Raw genomic sequence first — 27,518 nt, 5'->3', positions numbered from 1 at the left:
AAAATTACGTTTTCAAGTGTAAAAATTTTACCTATGGAATAAATGATTCTATGACTTTGACTTGTTATTGTTCTTAAATTTTTTACTTGTATACCTGATTTTGCGTAAAAATGTAATTTTTTCGCGTAATATATTTCTTATGCCAACCAGGTGCAAAGAGCTTGAAAATGTAACCCAAGTACAGACGGCAGCTCATCGTGCTATAGATTGACTAATCTTGTTCCGTTGCACTGGAGGCGATATTCGAACAAAAGTGTAATAAGCTTGAGGTGCTGTAGACTGTACATCAACAGATAATTTTTAATAAAATTGGACTTTACGCCTTTTCTTCTTAGAAGTATCGATTATAGAATAAAATTTTATAGTCTTAAAATTTTAAAATGAAAAATTGAAAAAATATCACTCGTAAACAGTACCCAAGTAAATAGTTAGATTTAAGTTAGATTAACGATGATTGTTTTGTTGCAGGACATTTTGTTTAGAATTGTAATAATTATATAACGATTAATGTACTGCTTACGTTTGGTTACAGAATTGTAATAATTATAATAAAGTTTCAAACAAATCTAAGTTTCGGGCCCTTTACAGGTCTCATGGTCAGGGCTGACCATTATAATAAATATATGTTCCGACAGAGAATATAATTTTAGTAGCAGTAGAGTTCCTTGCGCAAGAGTTCGTCCAGGGAAGTACTGCCACTTTACCTATTTCTGCCGCTAAAACAGTAATGCGTTACGGTTTTGAAGGGTAAGGTTGCTGGTGAAATTACAGGCACATGGGACTTGTGTTGGTCCTGTCACTTGGTATTAATTATAAAAAAAAAATACAAGAGACGATTGAAAAACAGCACTATGCCAGAGGCTTCGTCCTTTTCATAAAGTTACTATTAGAAATCTGAGTTACATGTATTATGTGATTTTCTTTATAATATGTGTATTTGATGAACTAAATTCTATTTATTTATTTTTAACCGACTTCAAAAAATGAAGGAGGTTCTCAATTCGACTGTATCTTTTTTTATGTATGTTATGCGATAACTCCGGTGAACCGATTTTGATGATTCTTTTTTTGTTGGAAAAAGGGTACCTCGTAAGTGGGCCTATTTAATTTCGAAGAAAATATTACATCTCTAAACGTGGCAAACTAGGGTGTTAATGACTTTTGAGGCCAGGTTTTCTAGTACTTCTAGACTGAGATTATTAGCTAAATATCCAACTTGGACCCGTTGGATTCTTGGGTGTTTAATCTTTGACCCACTGAGATCGTAAATCGATTGCGGCGTGTTGTGTGGTAAAGCAGGTGCAAGGTTCTAGCGGTGGTGCCCTTGTGGAGTTGCTAACGCACAAATATCGATTATCCTTGTTACATTTACAGCACGGTACATTTGGAGTGATTGGCTTTCTGATTTTAGATCGCCGAGTTAATTACATATTTTTCCGATAGTGGTTGTTGATATGGATCCGTGTAATCTATAATAATATAAATGGAATGGTTTCTGTGTTTGTTATTGTGTCAGATGTTCCTCGGTTAACCCTAGCAATTGCTTCTCGTGACATGTTAGAAAGAATAGTGAGGGGAATGTTGTACGATTAAAGAACGATATACATACAAACTAAATAAAAAAATTCGCACCCTTTTGGCATAATAAAGTGCTATTAAATATCACATAAAAGTTATAAAAATAATCACTTTAAGAATATTAAAGGTAATAGGGGACATACTAGTTATACTAGAAAATGTCACTTAAACAATATGCATTACAGAATAATTGATTTTTTATTTATATTATAAATAAATCTTCCAAACTGTATTTTTATCTTTTAATAATGATTAAAAGATAAAAATACAGTTTGGAAGATTTAGATTAGTATTGTAAATGTTTATATCTTTTAAATATGTTTAAAAGATATAAAAATTTACAATACTACAGTTTTTAGGTTTTCGCGATTGTTACACATAGGAAATGAAACTATTTTTGACGGATTAAATCGCGTATATTTGTTATTTCACACACACCAACAGTGGTTAAGTCAATCACTTAAGTCTATTATTAAAGCAAAGCACCCTATAGAAAGAAAAGTTATTAATTAATACCGTATTTTTAATTTTACAAAGAACATTCGAATTTACACCACGTATACGATTTACAAATTATTTTATTTTAACACATATGAATTTATATTAAGTTAAATTATAAATAAAGTACACACACCCTCAACATAACGAGAGAAATAAATGCAGGCCGTACAAATATTTCTCCCGGCCCGGGAATCGAACCTGGGACCTCTGCGTGGTAGTCCGGTATGGTAACTGTTCGACCACGGAGGCAGTTATAAATTAATTAAAATATAGTATACGTAAGCAGCAAGTATGTCCTTTTTTATAATATCTTGGGACGGAACAAGTCGTGCGCCAGCACCCTTCCGGCAGAAGTAGGTAAGGTGGCAGTACTTCCCTGGACGAATTCTTTCACAAGGACTGCTATAAATGTAGTATGTAGAAAAGAGTGGTTTTGAAACCCAGAAACTTTACTATTGTGGTAGTCACAGATGTCTATTTGCAAAGCTACATAGTGGTATTTACATAATCTCGGAAAACTACAAATTTCTGGGTTCTTTGTCACAAATTTGTAGAATTTTCGATGAAATATACTATTGATTTGAAATATAATGTTCCTTTATAACTGACTTAAAAAAAGGAGGGGTTCTCAATTCGACTTATGTTTTTTTTTATGTAATCACGCGATAACTTTTTGTGAACCGATTTTGATAATTATTTTTTTGTTGGAAAGAGGGTACCTTGGTAGTGGTCCCATTTATATTTCAAGAAAACATTCCACCTCTAAGGGTGGTAAACTAGTGGACGAATGACTGATGAGGTCGGTTTTTTAGTAGTCTGTACTGAGATTATTGTCTTTAAATAAAGAGAAACACGAAAATTTTTAAGTTTCCGTAATAGTACGCAAATTTCAACTTTTCAAAAGTAAAGTTTTTGCAGAGAAAATAAAGTTTTGTCATATTTTTATGATAGAACCAATAGGAAAATGGTATTTATCACCCAGAAACAAAAATCATGTTACATGGTTATGTTTCAAAATTTAAACTTTACACAGAGTTATCCTATAATTGAATCATAAAGTTATAAAGCATTATTTGCGCAACCCACACTCGTTAGACAATGCTAATATAATTAGCCTCAAATGTCAACAACATCTGATATCGAAATAAACATTACGACATGAGGGCTTTGGACATGTTTATCATTTTATATTTTGTTACTATGGGCACATATCACTTAATAGTACAGTAATACTATTAAGTGATATACCTAGTAATGTACTTTGAGATGCGGTCGAGATAACGTAAAGTTATGAAAATATTAGAGATAGTTTTAGTTGGATAGCTATGATGGTCCTTGCGTAATAATAACACATTATAAATAAATAAATAAATAAATAACGCACACACTCAACATAGCCCCGCACTAGGGAAACCCTGTGTTGCGGGTGCCATGGACACACACATAGACAACCACAAATTACACCCAAACTCACGAGAGAAATAAATGTAAGCCACACAAACATTTCTCCCGGCCCGGGAATCGAACCTGGGACCTCTGCGTGGCAGTCCGGCATGGTAACCGTTCGGCCACGGAGGCAGTTGATTAACCGGTCTCGTTATTATTTAAAATGTGTATAAAAAGAATTTTGTATTTTGTATTTCGTATAAAAAAATTTAGAATTTCTTATTCTTCTAATTAATAAGACTGTAAGTTAAATAACTGGACCGTTGTATGCAACCAGAAAGGTGCCACAATATGGCCGGTGAGGCGAAAATGGCGGCATTGCCTAGATGCGTTCTGCGTGCTTATAATTTAAAAAAGTGCACATTCATAATAGATCAATTATATAATTGAGGATCAAATACTATATATATAATACTATTATCCCGTGACAAAATAATTGAAATTAAAATAAAACGTCAACTTAATTGTTAATCAAGCAATACGCATCACATGTTGCAGTTACAGTTAAAATGAGTATGACAAAGAAGTAAGGATCAATCAAATCGTTAAACTACCGACTGAAAAGAGAAATAACCAAAACAAATTTCACACTCACGTCTCTGACAGCTGAATCTTCATCTTCATAAACAAAAGATTGACACTTTTCGATAACATCCCTGTCAAAACTGTCAGCATCGCAAGCACCGGTAACGTTGTTTTCCCTAAAGTGATATCTTGTACATTTCGACAGAGTGTCTTTTTCTTTTGGTATGGCATTCGTAAGCCACAGGCTTGAGTTGTAGCTTTCGCATTCCGGAATTTGGCATCTGTAACAAAGAAACGCTCCATTATATATTTCATTTGTAGTTTAATGTTACATTGTGTATTAAAGGCGGTTAATAAGAAATTACTAATGAGAGTTTGTTAAAAGTCTGAAGCCGAAGGCCTTAAAGACTCGAGGTTTATAATTTCTAGCGCCCGTGCTACATACAAAGTTTTTCATCACATTTGCCAGGAAATAGATACAACGATAATTTATTTCTTGTATGAATAAACATCGCTTCACAACACAATATTTACGGATTTTGTAAATGGCGGGTCTTTTGTTTTTTTTTTAAACAGATTGCCAGCTATTCTTCCATTGATAATAAACTCGAACTAAAATATTTTAAACGCCTAGCCTATATTACATATAAAAGAAATAATTTAAAATGTTTATAAAATACTGCAGAATTTGAATTCACAAAATAAATTTAGTAAAATATATAGTTAAATTGCAAATATTAACTTTTTTTTAATAATTCACTTTTTTTGTGCGTATGGCTATGCGAAATATACGTTAAGACTTTTCGAGCATAAATTGCTTAATCTTGACGTAAAAAATCCATAGGACATTGCGGTCGACTTTGCCTGCATGTCAAGACACTGTTTACGAGCAAGTGTGACGAAAAATCATTTTATTGTACATGTGTAGGCATGTACTGGCGTGCATGTGTATCACGCTCGTTAACTGTAAAGGAAAACATCTTACGTAAACCAATACCACCAATCTCTAGAAACAGGAACCTCGGCAATGCTGTTGGGAATGGAAATTGACATGACTTTGAGCTGGAAACCGCATGTTGAAACATTACAAGCTAAACTTTCTTCAGTGACTTACGCGCTGGGTCATTTAAAGAGGGCCACATAATTCAAAACAGCCCTAGCAGCTTATCACGCGTACTGTACTGCTAGACTGAGCTATGGCATCATATTGTGGGAAAATAGTACTGATATAGACAAAATCTTTGTACTACAAAAAAGGTGTAGGTGCATTCTATTCAACCTTCTGCAAACAAACTCATGCAAGCCTGTATTCATAGAAAACGGCATTCTTACTCTGACCTCAATATATATTGGAATCGTGTAAGTTTGTTAGAAAGCACTCACATTTGTATTCCCCGATAAAAACAGTAAAACGAAGCAATAGAACCCAAAATAAAATTAAAGTACCTTTCTCTAAACTAAAGATATGCACAGCTGCTCCACATTCTATAGTTAGCAAAATATATAACAAAACACCTAATCATCTTAAAGTTATACCAAATTACACTAAATTTGTAAATCATTTGAAGCAATTCCTTATAGCAAAATGTTATTACAGTATTGCCGAATTCTTCGATGATATACATAAATAATATACCGAAACCTTCAAATATTTTTAAATTTCATCACAATCTTCGACGGGTGTGTAATGTACGCGTTAGTATGTTCCTATGCACTAATTTACAATTTAGAGTTTAAAATGCAAATAAATAAATTGAATTTTGATAAATAGATAGATACTTAGAATAATAACGCATAGAATGATGGTTTCACATCAAACGAACTGTCACAAGTGAGGCATAAATCAAATTCATGTAGGCTAGTTTTAGTAGTAGGTTAATTTTCGGTTTTATTTATACAAAAATTAAAGTTGAAACGCGTTACTTCCTTGTGGAATGTGATGTTAGTATCTATTTTATGCTTGTCTGACGTATTTTTACTCTCATTTACCGCACATTTCGTCATTTTCAGCTAAAATTCTGGAGCTGTTCGCGGTGCAAGTTGACCTTGAGCGCTGACGGCCCGCCCGCTCGTGTAGGCCCTTTTGGCGCGCTTCAATTTGCCTCACTTAGCGCGTGCGGACTAGGTTTCTATGCGTTATTATTCTAAGGATAGATAGATATAAGATTAAGATAAGAAGTTGACATTAGCTTTTATATTTTATTATCTGAATTATTATTATATTAATATTCATTGACGACAACACTGTTCGATAAAACTGTTATTACTCTAAAATTATGAATATTAAAAGACTTAATTTTTTTTCTTCTTTCCATAAAGGAAAAGGCAAAGGTTTTACACCATACAGCCAAGTCTTGGTACATTATTCTTTTTTTTATCGTAATTATGTAATGGACTGTCTCCATGGCCAAACGGTTACCATGCTGGGTTGTCATGCAAAGGTCCCGGGTTGGATTACCGGGATAAATATTTGTATGCCCTACATTTATTTACCTCGTGAGTTTGGGTGTAAGTTTTTGTTACCTATGTAGTGTATTCTATGGCACCTGCGATACAGGGTCTTCCTAGTGCCGGGCTATGACTGGGTGTTATTTGTTTAAGCTGTCCATTTTTATGATCGACCATTTTAGCAAAACTAAGTTTTTAACATATTTGGAATCAGCAAAACGTAATCAACGACTCTAATCAGTTTTTTATAATTATTTAATTACAAATTAGTGTGTAATATGTCAAGTCCGGAAGTTTGCATTTATAAACTCGACTCGCTCTTGCACGGCTCGGTGGCCTAAAACGCTCACGAGTCCGAATCAAGTCGAGCGCGAGTCAACGGAGCACGGACTCGAGTCTAAAAAGAACTCTAGTTGTAAACCTAATTCGAGTTTTTAACAAACGATTCGACTTCCAAGACTCGACTTGTAGCCACTTCTACTCTACAAAGTCTCGAGTACGACAAGTAGGATTCAGTTTTACTAAACAACTACTATTGCCCACGAATTAAATAAAAAACAAAAACCCAATATGGTGATTTAAAAAAATTATATTAAAACTTAATAATACTACATTTTAACAAACCACGCCTCTACACCGCTTAGTATATACTTACCAGACTCAAGCTCGACTCGTTACATAAATAGACTCGAGCACTACTTAATGTCGAACTCGCGTGTATTCGGTAACTCGATAGGTTCGTAATACGTTGAGCAGTGGAGTCTCAGATGAGTCGAGTCTTGTGAATTGGAGTCGAGTCTTAAAATGTAAACTTCCGGACTCGAGTGTTTTACAACACTAATCCAAATACGTTTTAGATATCGTAGGGTGTGAGACATTAGAGTTTAGGCGAAAACGAAATCTATTAATTCATTACAATAAGATTCTTAGAAGGGATATAGATAGTCCAGAGTACTTCTATCTATTAGTTTGATTGTGCCTCAAAATTTTACGCGATTAGGTATTCGACGCCGACTTCAACTGTTCGAGTCCTCAGACGATCTTCGCACGAAACACGACCGTAACTCCCCCACGCCTCGAGCTCTTGCCTTGCTCAATACTCTCCTGGACGAGGTCCGTGATGCCGCTGTGATCACCGACAAGTTACCGAAACTAATATATAATTTTGACAATTTTTTAAATTACTACTTGACATGATCGTAGAGTGTACCTAACATTATTGGTTATTATTATTTCATTGTTTTATTTTCTTTCTGTCTTATTGTTTATGTATTGACTTGTACTTATGACAAGTATTGTGAGTGCTTTGGGTGACACTGTAAACTCACAATGTATATTTTTAAATAAATAAATAAATGCAAATGCGTTAGATATGACAAGTAATTAATTTAGACTACTGTATTTTTATTAGACGAAAGAAATTTTAGGAAGTCAAGAAAGTGTGCGTAGGAAAGAGACTTGAGCAAGTGCGGCAAGTATCTCAAACTATTCAGCCTGTATAACCAAAATGGTTGATGGGATATTATAGGTGTGTGGAGGTTCAATATTCTATTGGGGTTCCTCTAAGCTTTCTACACAATGCTGAGTTAGAAACTAAGTTAAAAAGTCATCATCAATATCAGCAGAATGATATTGAAAGCATGAAAGAAAAAAGAATTTGAAATCTTTAACATTTTGGAAACTTATTCCTAAGAACAGGTTTCGGAATTGTATTATACATCCTATGCCTTCAGCTCGTGGTTAACGTTGAATAGCTTTACTTATCTATATTGTCATTCTTGTCTAAATCTTCACTTGTTACATACGTATATATTTCAAGCCCATTTCACATCAGGGTAGGACGGTCCACCCAGGTGAACCAGTCAGGTGGTCCACGGGAAAGAAGCGGTAGACATTCACATCATTAATATTTAAATTGAATACGTAAGGGAAGTATTTTTAAATTGCATGATCGCTTCAAGCCGCCTACGACCCTGCAAACTAGAAAATTGAAAAGCGCTAAACGCCGTCGGCGTAATGCGAAAGGTCACTAAGTCCCAAATTAGCCAATATAAATTGGCCAATAGCAACTTAGTCCATCGGCAATCCAGAATAAGTTGTCAGAGGCCAACATAAATTAGTAATTTGCGACTTAGAGACTTTTCGCTTTACGGTGACGCATAGTACAGACGTTACTGCCGTCTAAACTCAAGCTGAACATTGACGGTTCTTTTTCCGTTGCATTGGAAGCGATATTCGAATATAAGCGTGTAGCTCGATGTGCTCTTGACTGTACATTAAAATGTAGTTTATTTAATTACAATGACGTGTTTTAGGCCCAAGTAAGTATGCCCTCAGATTTGTATGTAAAACACGACCGGGATTTTTTAAAGTATATATTTTTACATAGAATATACAGGGTAATTTTTAAAATATTAATAATCACAGGACTATTATTACTTACATCATAAACTACAACTTTTGTTTTACGACTGTTAGTAACACATCTTCATCATCATTCTCTTCTATTAACTCTGTGGTAATAAAGAAATCATCCAGTCCAATGGAAAAAGCAGTAGCTGGAGTTGGGGTAGACGTGCACATATGAACATACTACTTTACTACCAAATATAGTTGTAAAATGTATCAGAGATAGTGGAGATAGTACAATAAAAAATTTAAAAAGTTTAGTTTTGGTAAATACATTACGTTTCATGGGACTATCATCGGTTACCCGCCGCCCTTACCAGGGCATCCGTCTACCTAGTAGGGGGCCGTCTCACTGAACGCCTTCCTGTTCGTGGTCTCCATTCGAGAACCTTTCTGCTCCAACGGCCGTCAGTTTTACGAGTTATGTGCCCTGCCCATTGGCACTTCAATTTGCTAATCCTTCGAGCTATGTCGGTGACGTTCATTCTTCTATGGATCTCCTCATTTCTGATTTGATCACGTAAAGAAATGCCGAGGATTGCTCGCTCCACAGCTCGTTAAGTGGCTCTGAGCTTTTTTATGAGGCCCATAGTAACTGACCACGTCACAGAGCCGTAGGTCATCGCTGGCAACACGCACTGCTCGAAAACTTTTGTCTTCAAGGACTGCGATATTGCAGACGAGAAGACGTCTCGGAGCTACCCGAAAGCTGCCCAACCGAGTTGGATTCGACGATTGACCACTTCCTCGAAGCTGGCCCTGCCTAATTGGACGGATTGTCCGAGGTAGACATACTCGTCAACAACTTCGAGAGTAGAGGTTCCCACTGTTATAGTTGTTATTGAAACTATAGTTGTTATTTATGATGTTAAAAATATAGTCCTAGGAGGTTGTTAGTATCTTAAAAATAACCCTGTATATATAGCGCTAAATTTTCATTACACTGGGCGTTTATGTGATCGAAGAAATAATTTGTCTAGGTCTGAATTACTTTACCTATATTATTGCATATATATATTTTTCTTGTTTCTTTTTTGTTAAGGTGAATAGTCGTTATAATCAGATATGCCGTGATACAAATTTCGACAGTAACGTAACGAAAAAGATCGATCACCATAAATCAACGGCCATGCGCCCCGACTCAAGCCCTACCCGATGTATTTTTCTTTACTAGACAGATATATTGGCTACTATTTTTTTAGTGAAATTTGAACAGCTGAGTATTAGATGAATTGGTAGGTACGATTGACACAACAGAGTATTTAAGAGACTGTCCACACGATGCGTTGTGAGCCGCAACGTTGCTACGGTGCCGACAAACGAGTGTTGGACGAACAGTAGTACTTGAGTAGTACAGTCTGTTAACAAAAATGGATCGGAAGACACGTGTGTTGTTGTTCTTATTACTACGCTATCGTCAAAAGCGATGTAGTTACGCACGACAATACTAGACCAGTTAATTTATTGTATTTTACAATAGCGATGGAGAGTCAGAGCGTTGCCACTTTGGCATCGCAACGCTTACACCCTTTTCAGCTTTGTCTCGCTAGTTGCAAATAAGGCGCAGCGCCGGATTCTACCGTGTGGCACCGTGGTTATAATTATATTTAGTGGCAGTAGAGCTTCTTGTGAAAGAGTTTGTCCAGGGAAGTACTGCCCGTACTAACTTTACCTATTTCTGCCACCAAGCAGTAACGTCAGTATTACTGTGTTCCGATTTTGAAGGGTAAGGGTGCTGTTGAAATTACAGGTACATGGGACTTGTCAACTTATGTCTCAGGGCGACGGGCGTAGTGGCAGTGCCCTTTTAGATCTTTGCGATTTAAAGCTCTGAGTGATACTGCAACTGTTATGGCATATAGCATACCATCAGGCGCACGACTTGTTCGTCCTGACGCTTGATATTATGTATTAAAAAAAAACACTGCAGTGGCACTGGTATGGCTCGGCTCTAAGAGCGATGCCACATGGGCTTTGTGTCGTCGTAACGCTATGACTTCAGCGTACTAAGGCTGCTAACAGATTGACTGCTGAGACCACAACTTAATGCATGTAGTCGTTATCCGAGACCTCGACTGCACGAAGTTAATGCGTGAAGTCCTTATCAATTTCATGCAGTCGAGGTCTCATTCAGTCATTTGCCTGTCATGTATAAAAAAAAAAAAAAAAAAAAACTGCATGAAGTTGATTACGACTTCACGCACTAACTGCAAACATGCAGTCAATCTGTTAGCAGCCTAAGTTGTTTGCGGTGGCACACTGTTTCAACGCACAGTGTGGCATGTCTTTCTGGTTTATACAAAGTACAACGCAGCGTCACAACGTAACGTCGTCGCAACGCTGACAGAACGCATTGTGTCTCATCTCTAAATGCAGATTTCCGATGCAATGCACTTCCGTAATAAAGCGCTAGGCGCGTCATTGCCGTCGGCTTGCGAGGACGTGTCACGTGCATGACGTTACATGTAGTCGTGTGATACGATTATGTTCCATTGTGCATAGCAAGTGTATTGCAAGATAGCCACAAATCTTAGGGCACAATTATTGATTATGATTGCTTCAAGTTACGTCTGCTGGGGCATTGTGCCATTCTGGGGCATTATCATGACTAACGCAATCGATATTTCAAGCGAAATTGAGTTATTAACATATCTGGAATCGGCAATACGAGATCTACAACCATCGTGAACAACAACTTTTGTTCCATGATTCAGATTATACTATATATACACAAAAAGAAACATAAAAACATTTATTTGTCTGTTCAAAACAAAAACATTGTTCATACATAGATAACCACACTAGGCTACATTTGTGTCGTGGTTATTAGTAGAGAAAGTTTATACATAAGGACTTATCGTTGTTACAATATTATTAAAATAATGAATAACATTATTATACATAGTACAAATATTATATTTGTACAGCGTCTGATATAATAAATAAATATTTAAATAGATCGCTCTACACGGCTATAAGTCTGCGGTACGATGCAAAACAGGAGCGGATGTGGGAGTCGTCGGGGAGGGCGCTTGCACATTTGAACTTACAACCAGTGAGATGGTCAAGTTTTAACCCATTCATTGTCAAAATCGTGGGCAAAAACTATTTAAACTAATTATTTGTTGGAAATCGAGTTTTGTTCAAACTTAATGATACTGTAACAAAATGTTTATTGCTTTCTGATCTAGAAGAGCAACATTTGCTTTTCTATTGAATCGGATCGCTTGAAAGTTGCATTGAAAAAATAAATTAAATAAATTTAAATCGATACAAAAAATCGTCAGGTTGTATGCACTTGAATAGATTTTCGTAAAAGTCGTATCGTATGTGCATACTTAGAGAATCCACATAAGTATGGAACGGAATTACCTTATTCCATGTTCGCCGTTTCTGCCCACGATGTTGGGCAAAAATGGGTTAAAACCCGACGATTTGGGTAAAAATCCTGTTTAAAAGGTGTTATGTTGCCGCGTTTCCGAGAACGGCAATAAATAAATACTTTTTATTATATTATTATGTAGTACGTTAGTAGTTATAAGGTATGTGTTTATGGGTCTTTTGTAACTTAAAAATAAAAAATAAATAAAATAAAAATACATTTTAAATTCACGAAATAACAATATTGTTACTCCGCACATTATCTAAACTATTTGTTCAGGTTGTTTTTATCATGAGAGCCATCATCATATAGATATAGATCAACCATCTAAAATATTGTTGATGTAGTTTCAACTAGCTAGGCTAGGAGACTTGTCAACTTATGTCTCAGGGTGACGAGTGCAGTGGCAGTGCCCCTCAGATCGTTGCGATTTAAAACTCTGAGTGGCACTGCAACTGCTAAGGACAGGCTAGTCGCTTGCCACCAGGCGCACGGCTAGTTTGTCCCGTCATCTTAGTCCATAAAAAAACTTTTTCATTACATCCTGTATAGTTCATACAATAAAAAACATTGTATGTGCGTAGGGATATATAAGATTGGTTGTACAAATGTCATGTATAATTAAATATATTTCATTCTGACTATGAAAACAAGATAGTTAAGCCGTACGGCTTACAAATAGTGTACTGTACTAATAACATTATCATAAATATAAATTATCATGAATGTAAATTAAGTAGAAGAAACAATAGTGCATCTAAAACCTCGTTGCAATCCTACAGAGTGGTAATGCAACTACGTAGAATTCTATAGCTAATTGAGTTTCCCTGTTTCACGTTAAATACACTTTTGCTCTACATTTTCGAATAAATAAAGTCATCACAGACGTACGACAAAGCACCTAAGTGACAATTATACGATGGTTGTTTGAGAAAAGACCAACTGGAAAGAGACCAGTTGGAAGCCCTACTCATTAATAGTAACTGCAAAATACTCTTCCAAAAGTACACCCAGTAATAGCAAAACAGGCTTTCCATAATAAAAAAAAAACACATTTTCATCTCTAAAATACCTATACAATTGAAAAAAACATATTCACCAAAACTTACGTCTGGAATATCGTACTGTATGGATGCGAGACACGGACTACAACGGTTTTGGAAAGAGTTGGGGAGAAGAGAAGTCTTTTGAATGCAATAGAGAGGAGAAGGGGGAAAATGAAATGTCCAAACATTTTTTTTTCATTGCGTAATGACGAATTAAGGATAGAAGGGAAAAGAAAGAGAGGAAGACCAATAATAGCGTATAAGTATATCAAAGTGAACAGCTATAAAGAGGTCAGGGAACTAACTGGCTATGAACCGTGTGGAGTGGAGGAGGCTACGCCGACAAGACTCTGGGTCTTAATTAAGTGGATGACGATGTTTGAATAAAATCACAATTCATAAATAAATGAAATTTTTATTTCCGCTATACGAAGGTACGTACGTGACTGGTGGTACAATAATTTATAAAATATGTGAATAACATTTTAACAAAAAAACCGACTTAAAATCGTATAGTTTTCGCCGAGTTCGAACGATAACCTAAACGCATATGAAAGTCCTCGTCAAAACGAATATGAGCCCAAATACAAATTGCTGCAATACACTGATTAGGACTTCTCTCTATCGTCTGTCTTTTTTGATGATGTAGTAAAATTACAGTTCATTGCTAAAAGGGTTGCCCGCTTGCGGGCAGCTAGTGATTGCATCGATAAATATAATATCGATTACAGAGTGAATGTTGGATACGCTGATGAACAAATAGCCGAACTTGTTTCATCTAAATCATCATCGACCCATTACTCCTCACTAATGGGCACAGGTTTATTTGAATTATAACTTTCGAAAATTCGTACATACATAAATATAACAAAATTAGCAATATGTTTATAAAAATACAAATAATAAAAAAAGTTCATTTGAATTTAATATACATAATAAATTCCGACTGTATTTATTAAAATGTTTATGACTAAAAATTTAACTCAATACTAATAATGCATGCGCTAGGTATTGCTTCCCAATTCCCCGTCGGGCGCACGTCACCCCTTTTCTGAATAATGCGAATCTATTAAAGATGAACAGCGAGTTTTCGAGGTAGCTTTCGCTATGCTGCCTTGAAATGCTGGAATAACCTACAATCAGAAATGCTTCATAACGTTTTACTTTTAAAAAATTACTTAAGGCGTATTTGTTTAATATTCAGCATAGCTGCCGATGTATCGGAGATGTGGGCGTTTTATTGTTAACTTTGGCTAGAACTAATATAAACTAATACTAACAAGAACTAATATGAACTAATATCTGAATGCTAATTATTACAATGTAACAATTGAGCTATTACAATTGCACTATTGTTTACAGTTACATTTTTATTTTACAATTATACTATTATCCATAATTATATCAAATTTCCATGTGTTCCCTGTTGCCGAATCTACTGAAAATCAGCGTCGCCACACATGCAGTGAGACGACACCAAGCTGAGTGGATGATGGATTCCGTAACAGCACAGCATGCACACGTTATGGCGTATTATTTGAATATTTATTGTTGTAGTCATTTGCTTCCTGTTAGTGTGTTATGTTGTGTGTATTATATAATTATTGCTTTTTTTTCTTTTTTATTTCAATTTATTTCTTACATGTTATAATTATGTTTCGAAATTGTTAAATGTATTTGTGCTGTGTCGTTTCTTTATGGAATAAATATTTCTTTATTTCTTTCTTCTTTCTTACTATAAGACCAACTGTCAAAACAAGAATACAATAAAGCAATTAATAGTCATTAAAACGCTATTCACAAGTCAAATATTTTTGGCTAAATTTAACCTACTTTGATAATCTATCGATAAAATTGTCGACAACAACTACATGACTATTTAAAATTTTACAAAAACTGGGGTAACCATGCAAATGTCATTTTATTCCATCTTCAAGAAAGACAGCTTCAGGTCACCATAATATTTCATTTTCATTGTAATTACATTAATATGCCAAGATTCATTGAAATCGATCAACTGGTGAAATTCAATGAACCGGATTCATTCACTAGTTTGCCACCCTTAGAGGTGGAATATTTTCTTCAATTTGAATGGGACCTGTACTAAGTTACCCCATTTACAATTAAAAAAGAATAATCGAAATTCGTTGACAAATTTTAACGTCGGAGTAATCGCGTAACATACAAAAAATACAGACATTGAGAACCTCATCCTTTTTTGAAATCGGTTAATGTAATATTTTTATAAGAAGAAAACCGACCTCAAAAGTTTATGGAATTACATCTATTTGCCTAGTTTTATTAAAATCGGTTGCCGGTAATTCGCGAAACAGTTCCTTTTTTCATCCCCTAGTTTGCCACCCTTAGAAGTGGAATATTTTCTTCAAATTTAATTGTGACCAATACTGACATACGGCCTTTTGCTTTGGGGTAATGCCGCCGATTTCAATAGAATTTTTGAACTGATGAACTTTGTCCTGCAGAAACGTGCGGTTAGGGCAATTTACAATCTGGGCCCCAGAGTATCTTTGAGAAATGAGAGAAGGAAATTAACATTCTTACACTAGCGTCACATTACATTTATGGAAATGTAATTTATTTTAAGAGGAATAGTAATTTTGTTTATGAAAAATAGTGACAGACATTAATACGAGGAATAAAAATAAACTAGCTGTTCTTGATAGTCGTCTTCATAAAGTCACAAATTCATTTAAGGGGTAATGTTTACGCTTCTATAACAAGATTCCGGTTGATATACAAAATTTGCCAATCACTTTATACTAAAGGTTATTATACAACTTCTGCGTACTTGAATAACAAAAATCCGTGGTAACCCGTTTAGCTCATGTGGTAGTCTCTGTAATATAGTTTGACACGAGGCACAGCTCTAGTTGTAAAATGATAAGTTGCCCTAAAAGCATCGCTGGATGTCAATTACGACCCTACTCGTATAGGACGGATTTATATTATGTCATCATTGTAATGCGAAAGATTGCTTGTTTGTAACACTTTGTAAATATTTACTTTGTATTAAAATTCTTTTGTTAGGTAAACAAATTAACACATTGAATACCGACATTTGCCTGGAGTCGGTGGCGGTTCCATCCATCAGTGCCGAAGAGTACATACGAACCCAAGTCGGCGAAGTTTCAACAGAAAGTTGTGCAACAGTCTATATGAATTACACTACGAAAATAATCAACGAAAACGCCAATCGTAAACATTTTTTAAAATATTCATTTCCCGTGAAGACTATAGTTAATAAAAACAATTCTCCCGCCGTTATAATTTTCAACCCAATATTTGACGCCATAATTGCTGTATCTTTACCACCAAGACTGCGACTGAAGACTGCACTTGTCTATTTCTAATTACTCTAACTCTCTCAATCGGTATTTTTTATGATATTAAGCAATGGAAGGAACAAGTCGTGCGCCTGGTAATAATCAATACGCCTATGCAGTGCCACTCAGAGTTTTAAGTCGCAAAGACCTGACAGACACTACCACTGTGCCCGTCACTCTGAGGCATAAGTTGAGAAGTCGGTAACCCTGTAATTTCACTAGTACCCAATTTTTATTGTTGAACATGCTCGCGCACTTTGCGTGAAGATTTTCAATTCATTTTCGATTCAATGCTCGTATCTAGTTTGTACGTTATACAATGCACCATGCCATGTACAATCGTTACAAAAATTCGCTTCCATTCCGTTCCGCCGCAAATATAAATGAAGGGTCGACACACAACATCGCAAAAATCTACGAGCTCTTTTTATAATCCATGTCGCTACCTAGTTTAAAAAATACAGTACGGTTGACGATCGTCGACAATTCGAAATCGCATCGCAGCAATTCGCGTCGTATTTTTCTGCCGTGCGAATTCGCAGTTTTGTGTTTCGACACTAAGCCTCACCCTTCAAAGCCGGAACGCAGAAGTGCTCACACTACTTACTGCTTGGCGGCAGAAATAGGTAAGATGGCAGTACTTCCATGGATAAAAATTAGCGTAAATGAGACGCTGTAGAACACGGGCGCTTTTTTCTTGTGTAATTCACCCCGAAATATGTAAACCCCCCTTTCAATGCATTTATAGATTATAGAAATCTTTCTTTCTCTCTTTCTTTCTCTTTTTACAAAAAGACATACTGCAAGTAGGACTCTAATTAATTAATAGGCGTTTTTTTCTAATGTTACAATAACATTTTATTTACTATTACATTATATAAGATTATTAAAATAATAGTATAATTACGTAATTACAAAGTAATACGTTTGAACAGTCACTGTTCAAAATCAATTTGTCGAACCTAACTTCCTACCGTGCAATCACGCTTATCATTGGACATGGTGAAACAAATCGCTTGTAAATATATTTTCCCGTTTATTCTATTCAATTATTGTTTACCTCTATTATTTTCCTTATATATTATTAAATTTCAGCATTAAAAATTTCAATATTAACTCGTCACCTCTACAACAACGTAATATTAACTATTTAAACTCAATAAACATTTAGTAGATATGATCTAGAACCTTATATCTAGCATCCTGGTGAGTTAGTTTACTGCTAAACTATACATTCAAAATTACACAGTAATCTACGAGACAGCTTGTACCAGATATGAGACATTTCATACAGTAACAGACTTAGAATGTGAAGTAATAGAACTGAGCCACTAGTATGACAGGCCAAGTCGATAGAGATCGAGTTAGTTATGAAAGAATTCGTCTAGGAAAGTACTGCTACCTTATGTATTTCTGCCGTCGAGCAGAAATGCTCACATTACTGCGTTCCAGTTTTGAAGGGCAAGGGGTGATGGTGAAATTACAGGCACATGGAACTTGTCAATTTATGTCTCAGGGAGACGGGCACAGGCGCAGTGTCTCTCAGATCCTTACAACGTAAAAAAAAAGGAATTAAACAACATTACATACTTTACTCTGATCCCATAGTAAGAAAGTAATAACTTAGTAAGTAAAAAAAGAGACAATATAGAAAATTTTGTGTTTTACCGATGTAAAAGTCGATACTTGGCCGGGGATTGAATCCAGGAACTCTGAGATGGATAGCCATCACGAAAGTCGGTGTGCAAGCCACTCGACCACAGAGGCGGTGAAAGCTCTGAGTGGCCCCGCAACTGTTATGGACAGGCGTGTTGCTTACCATCAGGCGCACGACTTGTCCGTCCCGTCACTTGATGTTATAAAAAAAGGTGCACGACTTGTTTGTCCCGTCATTTGATGGCATAAAAAATAAATATAAATGGGTTGATGATGATGATTTCGTGTATTTCATCGCCTCCTTTTAGTAAACCAATATTGTGACGTCTCTCTCTCTCTCTCACACACACACATACACAATACGTAATACCAATGTAATATTAAATGTATGTTTAACTTAGGAAATGAAACTATTTTTCCGGATTTAAATCGCGTATATTTGTTTTTTCAAACAAACCGACGTTTCGGGCCCTTTACAGGTCCCATGGTCACGGTTGACTGAGGTGGTACAGTCTTCAACCAGTTATGTCTAATATTGATACAAACCACCCTATTTTTTTTCACTATAGTTACAATAGTTATTAATTAAATACCTTATTTTTAATTTTACAAAGTAAATATTCCAATTTACGCTACATTAAGTTTTACAAATTATTGGCCCCCCATGCGATGACCTCCCCGGTATCTCCCGTTGTTGCCGATATTTTCATGGAAGACTTCGAGGAGCGAGTTTTATCCATGGCCCCAGCAAGGCCGAAGATTTTCAAACGGTACGTTGATAATACTTTCACAATATTACCTACAGATACCATACCTTCTTTCTTGGACCATCTTAATTCTTTTAGTACTAAGATCCAATTTACTATGGAACAAGAGAATTGTGGTACTTTAGCTTTCTTAGATGTTTTAATTAAAAGAAATCCTAATAACACCTTAGGCCATACTGTATTTCGAAAGAAAACCCATACAGATAGGTATCCCAATGGTAATTCCCATCACCATCCTAGCCAGTTAGCTACCGTGGTCAAATCTTTGTTTCAGAGAGCACATGGTGTCTGCGACAGTAATCATCTGCCAGGGGAACTTCAGCATATAAAGCAAGTCCTACATGCGAATAAGTTGAAGATTCCACGCCAATGCCGCAGGCCACGTGTGAAACTACCAACAGTTGAGCGAAGACCTGCCATCTTGCCTTACGTGAGAGGTGTTACAGACAAGATCGGAAGTCCTCACGCGTGCATCTATACCTATATCAAGCCCCTGAGGAAGATTTCTCAGTTCCTGAGACCCGTGAAATGTAACATCCTATTACAGGATGCAGGAGTTTACAAGCTTGTATTGCTGGGGCCATGGGTAAAACTCGCTCCTCGAAGTCTTCCATGAAAATATCGGCAACAACGGGAGATACCGGGGAGCCCATCGCATCGGGGAGCCAATAATTTGTAAAACTTAATGTAGCGTAAATTGGAATATTTTCTTTGTAAAATTAAAAATAAGGTATTTAATTAATAACTATTGTAACTATAGTGAAAATAAATAGGGTGGTTTGCATCAATATTAGATATAACTGGTTGAAGACTGCACCACCTCAGTCAACCGTGACCATGGGACCTGTAAAGGGCCCGAAACGTCGGTTTGTTTGAAAAAACAAATATACGCGATTTAAATCCGGAAAAATAGTTTCATTTCCTATGTGTAACAATCGCGAAAACCTAAGACCTCGATATGTATGTTTAACGTTAAAACTTTGGATATTTCTATTTTCATTTTTAAAAGGTGATTAATGTCATTCTACTCATAAGGTAATGTACTATCGATATCAGTTTAAAGGTTTTTGACATCTCCTATATTTACGGAATAATCGCCTGAGTAACATAGTCGTTAATATACTTGTATAATAATATTGTGCTTTTTTTATTAAAAAATAAGAGCGCATTTGACTTCTATCACACCTGATGAAAAGTGACGATAAAGTCGACGATGGAACATGCGCACCTAAATAATGCCTATTTACTCTCGCCTTGAAAAGGACCAAGTCATGACGTTCAGGGAACAAGTCTGCAGGCAGGGAATTCCACTTCATATCCGTTCTTCGTTCTTTGCTACTCCTGTACAATACAGTTTCAAATATTTACATTAACATTGTCATCTCATTTGGTGCACATTTAATAGCAATAAGTTCGAGTTGAGGAGCTTGGAAGCCTAACAGACAGATCTTTTGATCTAATTTAGATTCCAGACAGATTATATCACTTTAGTGAATAAGAATGTTGTGTATCGAATAATTGTAACCGAAATTTGTGGAGGACTCAGATTCTTAGTTAGTTTATATATTAAAAATACTCATTCCAATTGTCAGTCTTTTTTGTTTTTAATTTATTAGACGAACACAACAGTCGACATCCAAAATAGATTAACAAATTAATATTTGTTTAAAACTAGATTTGAACCTGAATACCAACCAGGAGCGTGTACGTACGGCATGTTTAGGTAAGTTACAGTCAATTAATTATAAATTTTGAAAATTTATGTTGGTACAAATATATAAAAGAAAATATAAAAAAGAAAGAAAAAGTGTTAAAATGAAATTTTTAATTTTTATAGTTTAACTGTATTACTTGAGGACATTTGAGACGCACTTTTTAGACACGTGACACTTAGAACTAAATATATCTAACTGTATATTGTCCTTAATAAGGTCATTCTGTTTTGCATGTGACCAATCAATATGTATGTCTATTTAAAAAGGATTGAAGAAGAAGAAGGAGGATTTTTTTCGTGTGTATGTTACTCGATTACTCCGGTATTTTGTGAACCGATTTCGATGATTCTTTTTGTTCCATTCAAATTTGAAGAAAATATTCAGAAGAAGAAACAAGGGTGCACTAATGATGATGCGGTTTATTACATTTCACCCATTTTCCGTTAACCGTAATCCCACAAGGTCGGTTTTTAAAAAAAAGTTATAATTATTAATTACGTTGAAACCTATTTAATACATACTTGTTAAATACCGTATTTGAGAATATTGAGTCAGTTATTATTTTAAGGAATTGTAATTCTGTTATCATATTTGCACATCATTTATCTCTTTTTAATGGTAGTAATATGAAACATTTAATATCCGATACTTACTAAACACGTAATCTATACACAGGAGGCTTAATTTGCATGAACTAGGGGATTTCAGTGTAGATCCAGACTAAGACTCTAACAATGCTTTAGACTGGAGCTTGTCATGGTATCTACTACAATGAAGAGACGATTAGCAATTATAATACTCAGCTAGAAACCAAGAGATAGAAAAGGTGACTTTGAAAAATATTTTTGCATAAGATCATAACAATCTCTTACGGAAAATTTACATTTATAAATTTACATTACCTTGTTGAGGTTACAAACCCCGACGCAAAAAGAGGGGAGTTAAGAGTTTGAAGCTTTTGTCTGTATGTCTCTCAGTGACATCATAACTCGTAAACGTATGGACTACTAAACACTTGCAAACTAAGCCACGGAATGAACCTTTTTCGTTTTGGATTTAACCGACTTTTTGCTATTCTCTATTCAGTTGTTTAAAGATTATTACGTTCTTTTCTCACATGCTGTAGGGGTCCCAGTCATAAAATATATATTTTTATACTAATCAACTTGAATAGTAAATGAAAATTCGATGACATTACAACAATATGGTAACCATGACTTGATGCCGTAATAAGAACTGTCTTTTTTCACGTTACCCAACTCCTCAACGACTAGTGTAGAATAGTATTTGGACTTTATAAATTGGTAATTTTATTGAACTTTTTGACCCTGTTTTGATTTTTTTAAATATTATTGATATGATTGTGTGCTGATATAATTTTACAAGGGGAATCAAATCAATAGTGAAATTGTCGATATAAAAACTAGAAATAAGAAAGTAGATCAAACTATTAAAAAATTGTAGACCCTGATGATGTAATGAAAGTAATAAGTGATTTCAATAATACAAATAGTACTAGGTATGCCGACATCGATACAAAGGTTAATATAACTAAAGTTTGTAACTGATATTATAATATCGATAGTGCTGAGTCATATTACTAATAAACATATAGAAGAAGGTATATTTCCTAACAAGTTTAAACTATTCATAAAAAAAACTTTTTCAAAAAGGGGACAAAGCTTATCTCTTTTCCTACATAATTATAGCACTATTTAATTTATATTATCCTTTAAATAATTACTTTGAAAACAGTAACATTTAAAAAAATCGATAAACATGTGTGTGTAACTTTTCGCACCAAAATTACAAACTAATGGAGAAAATTTGCATATTGATCTGACTAGAGCATTCGATCATGTTATCCGCAAAATAGTTTTAGATATACTGAACGCTTACGGTACTGGGGGTGATGTTCATAATCTTTTACCGTCATTGTTAAGCGGAAGAACTCAATCAACTACAATAACAAGATTCCGTTTTAACACCAAGACCGAAACTACGTATTACTCAAATATCATAAGTGTTACTTATGGAGTGCCCAAAGGCATAAATATTGTTAAGCCCATTATTATTTTTAATATATTATATCACTGACTCTTCAAGGTCGATCCACGTGTCCAGAAAAATAGGTGTTAGGTACGGATTTCCTCTAGAGATACGGCGTCCACTAGCAATTCTCATTGTAATGTACTTCACGTGCTGATTGCTAAGCGGCTTCCTTATAAAATTAACATTTTATAAGGTGCGGTTGCACCGGTTTCCGGCCAGTTTAATAGCTGTGATGCTCAACCATGTAGACTGACCATAAGAAAATTGTAACCAGATTGTCACGCCGCGTTTTTAATGTGTATGGAACTTGAAATAATTCGATAATAAGACACGTGACTTGGTATTACGATTGTAAATGACGGGAGTAATAAAACTGTTTAATTCATAGCTCAGTGTTTAATTGATTTAAAAGAGCATCTTATGGGGCTTTAATTAGAGATTTAAATGTTTACGTTTAATGGGAAACAGTTAAACGGTATACGTTTTGTTTTCTCGTAAACGGTACAGGACTTTAGTGTTGTACGTCACCCATTTGAAAATTTCCTGTTTAATCAGACATAAAGTCCTTACTGATTGGTTGGAAATTCCACGGTTCCGAAATTGAATGAATGGATGGAAGTGAATCTGAAGATACTTTCGTATTGCATTGGCATAATACGTGTAGAACAAAAAATATAATAAAGCGATAAGATTTAAGAATTAAGTAATATTTAGTGATATAAGTAACAGTCAAAATAAAAGAAATTGCTTTTTATGATACACAAAGATCTGAGTGGCACTGAAATTGCGTCGGACACTTTGAGACATAAGTTGACAAGTCTCATATGCCTGTAATTCCACCTGCACGGTTCCTATTAAAGCAATGGCAAATACTGCTTGGAGGCAAAAATGGGTAAGATGGCAGTACTTCATTGAACGAACTCATTCACAAGGAGCTCTAGCTTCTACTTTTCACACGTACCTATTATCCCGACTTTTGGACAGTCAGCCAACCTGGCTAATAATACCTATTAAACTATTTAATCGCGTTTATTCCCGTTTTCAAATGTTACTTCTAGGTATTGTCCCGGAGTTAATTGCATCATTCTGGTAGTTTTCGTATATGGAAAAGTCACTAATCGATTCCCTATTCACACTGACAAACATTGAGTTTAATCAAATTAGCCGATCAAGACTTGCTTAATGGAATAAATCATGACATGATTACATTCATTAATTTGTGCTCGATAGGTTCAGAACATGTTACTAGGAAACAAGTTCAATGATTAGCAGGACGAAGTCATTCACAAGGAATTCTAGTGCTACTATATAATTTAACTATTGCTCGACGCAGTAATAAAACGATCGACAAGGGCACACAATGTACGCCGACGGGTATACTACTTTGCATTAATCAACTACCACAAATGTTGTCCCTACCTAAGTAGGTACTTAATGAATTTTTTGTACAAACTTAAGGTCAAAGAGACCGTTTACTTTTCGTTTCGACGTAGTTAAGCAAAAAAGAATCCAATCCACAAAATTATCAAAAAATGAGTTATATGTACCAAACGGTTTCTAAAGTCTAACCTCTTAGATCAGTAAAAAAAAAATCCAACATATAAACATAAATAAATATCTTTGGAGTTACATGACATTATAAGACAAACTGCCATATTTCGAAAGTGGCTGGATGTGCATTGAATCCTTTTTGTTTAACTACGTCCATTTGTTCTTTAAAAGGAAACTATTGCTTTTAACGATCACCGACACTATTCATGTAAACCTATTGCCAATATTATTACAGTTATTTTAAATCTGTGAATCAACGAGCTTGTCGAGATACTCTGTATCTTCTGCTTGGGTGGCTGCAAATGTCGACTTTTGAATATTTACATCATCAAATCAAATCAGTGATGTATCTGTTACGTAGTAACTATTAAGTAATCTATGGCATGGGTCTCATGTAATAAGAGGACTTATTACTTATGGTGCACTTCACACTCTTTCAAAGAATTACGTAAATCTACACCATGCAGGTTTTATCACGATGTTACATTGGCCTTAAAGTAAGTGACAATTTTGTAAAGTAATATGCTATGATTCGAAAAAACTCCCGTAGAAAGCAAATGTTATTTCAATTAAGATGGTAGTGCTAATTTTGTTTAATATATCATATAGATAAAATAATTTCAACTGTGATTTTGAGTAGATTTTGGAATTTTTTTAAACACTTTTTAAACAGCGAGGGACTGTTTCAATTCTACAATGAATGGGGCGTGCGATCACCCGCGCTATGCAACGCGAGTGCTCCGCGAGATTATGAGAATGTGTGCGTGCGTCCGTATACGCCGCGTGGCGGGCGTGCACACATGCAAACCGCACTGGTATGTTTGCGTGGAGTTACCATACTTATAATATTATACCGTGTGTAAACTTGGAACATTTGGAAGCTATGTCCGGACATTGTCGTAGGACACTGCAACTGGCATCGCCGGTACTAACCCGGAGAGCTAGTATAGGATAAGTTAGATATCCTTCGGTCCCTTCAGCCGTTTAGGTAATTGGGAACTGGAGAGACGTCGTTTTTCGGCGTCGGGAAGTAAGCGTGTCTTACAACTCCTTCACCAATGAGGAGATTTGGTGGTGGACTTTAGAGTCGATGGATTAGCAGTGGCAACCGCTAGTTGTGCAATGCGCAACGGGAAGTGAGCGTGCCTACAGCTCCAGTACATATCTGGAATAGGGAGGGTATTGTACGTGCACCCGAGCCGACACACCCGAGGCGCTAGTCTCTCGAGAACCGGAGGAAGTCAACTGACAAAGGTCTGTGACAACCTTTTACACTAGCTGATCACAGGAACCTTACAAGTTCAGGTTGCCAGGTGCGCGTACAGGCTATAGGTTATAGTGCCCTTCTCATATACCATAAGGGTCGATAGAGATGGTCACTATAATCAAAACTAATGTTGCAAAAGTTGTTTTTTTTTAGTAATTGTTTACTATAATGCAATAAAATATCATCGTAATAGAATTAAAATGAATTATGTTCCTGTTTACGTACATTATGTTCATACTAGATTAAAATTAAGAGTATTTATATTTTGCCGATCATTGTTTGGTCCATAGTGGGCGCTGGACGAGAAGGTCTCGAGTATGACCAATAGAGAAATTAAATTTTCTAAATTCATTCTGGTTTGGATGTAAAAAGTGCCGCAGAGTGAATTGGATATGGCTTTGGTACTCACAGTACAGTCAATTGGTGTGGTGGTCTGTAACATTATTACATTATTTTGTGATTGTTTTTTACCAATATGCCGATCACGTCGGCGCGGCTGCCGGTCGAAAAGCCATCAGACGTCATCGCCAACGATTTTACGATCGGTGCATGTTTCTAGCACTGAGTCTATTATTTATAACTAGTTACAATAAGGGCGCGTTTCCATTACGTCGTAACGTTATATTTATCGTTGGTTTACTGTCGCGTCTAGCCTTTCCCACTTGATTGTGACGACAAATTAACGTTTTACGGCAGCCGCCTTGTCGTTTGCAGATATGAGACAATGATAAATAAACAGTAACAATAATAATAGCTGCGATTATCTGACGTCACATTCTTTTCGTTGAACGACTGTCATTCTAACTCTTCCCATTGTCTCGACAATCTGTCGTCGTAACGTGAACGACAGTTAATCGTGTTGTACTATATGTGAACAACTTCATTTAAATATTCAAGTATGACACTAAACTACACGACTACCTGCCGTTACGATTATGACGTCTGTGTATGCTGTTTGAGTCGCGTCAAAATTTAAGAATTCGAACTTAATTGCATCCGAACCAGCAGGTCGATTCAGAACCTTACGATAACTCTGTTGTCGACAGATTCGATTTGATATCGTACGATTTCTTTTCATTTTTATTCACAACACCCGAATCGAGCGTCAAACTGTCGTATCCGTAACCGGATCGAAATGACGTCACTGCCGTTCGATTACTCGAACTTCTCGACCGGCAAAGGCTACAAACCTTATTCAGAACGCAGTTATCGAATGAAAATTACCGAACGTCCTATTATTTACAAAGTAAGAATGTAAGATGGAAATCTTTTATTGTTTTAAATAAAATCTGGATTTTGTTCAATTTTATCAATTTCTTTTAATGCGAGGCTAATGCATTCTCAAATATTAGGCCTTTATAATCTTAAAAATGTATACAAAAGAATTTCATTTTTCTTAGAATCTATATTTGCGGACTAACTCCGTAAACGTAATTGGATAACGATATCGTATCCGAATCCGGATCGAACGTTTAACGCGGAATATTCTGAACAGCTCGGAGAGCGCCCTTCGATTCGAGAACGATATCCAATCGAAAGATTCGGTTAAGATATTATTATTAAAAACTTTATTATTAAAACTTTATTGACCACAAGACATGATGGGACAAAAGGCGGACTTAATGCTAAAAGCATTTTCTACCATTCAACCTTTAAGAAAAACGAAATTCACGAACGTGGCGAATTATCATATTAATAAATTATATATTATTTATTATTATATATTTATATATATATATAATAAATATAATATATATATATATATATATGTATAATAAAATATAATAAAATATATATATTTATTATTTATTAATGTAACGAAAATAAGTTT

General features: G+C 35.4%; 1 protein-coding gene across 1 annotated transcript in view; it reads right to left on the bottom strand.

Moving 5' to 3' along the window:
* LOC113240320 (organic cation transporter protein-like) overlaps positions 1 to 27,518 on the bottom strand; it is a 59,355-nt gene that overhangs the window by 16,662 nt on the left and 15,175 nt on the right. Inside the window, exon 2 of the mRNA XM_026477594.1 lies at positions 4,121 to 4,331. Coding sequence (XP_026333379.1) covers positions 4,121 to 4,331 — 211 coding nt within the window. The remainder of the gene's footprint in view (positions 1 to 4,120; positions 4,332 to 27,518) is intronic.

Source organism: Hyposmocoma kahamanoa, unplaced genomic scaffold (assembly GCF_003589595.1).
Source record: "Hyposmocoma kahamanoa isolate Upper Pololo Valley unplaced genomic scaffold, ASM358959v1 130, whole genome shotgun sequence".
Lineage (NCBI taxonomy): Eukaryota > Metazoa > Arthropoda > Insecta > Lepidoptera > Cosmopterigidae > Hyposmocoma > Hyposmocoma kahamanoa.
The sequence above is the reverse complement of the archived record's forward strand: the minus strand, read 5'-3'. Positions and strand labels throughout refer to the sequence as shown.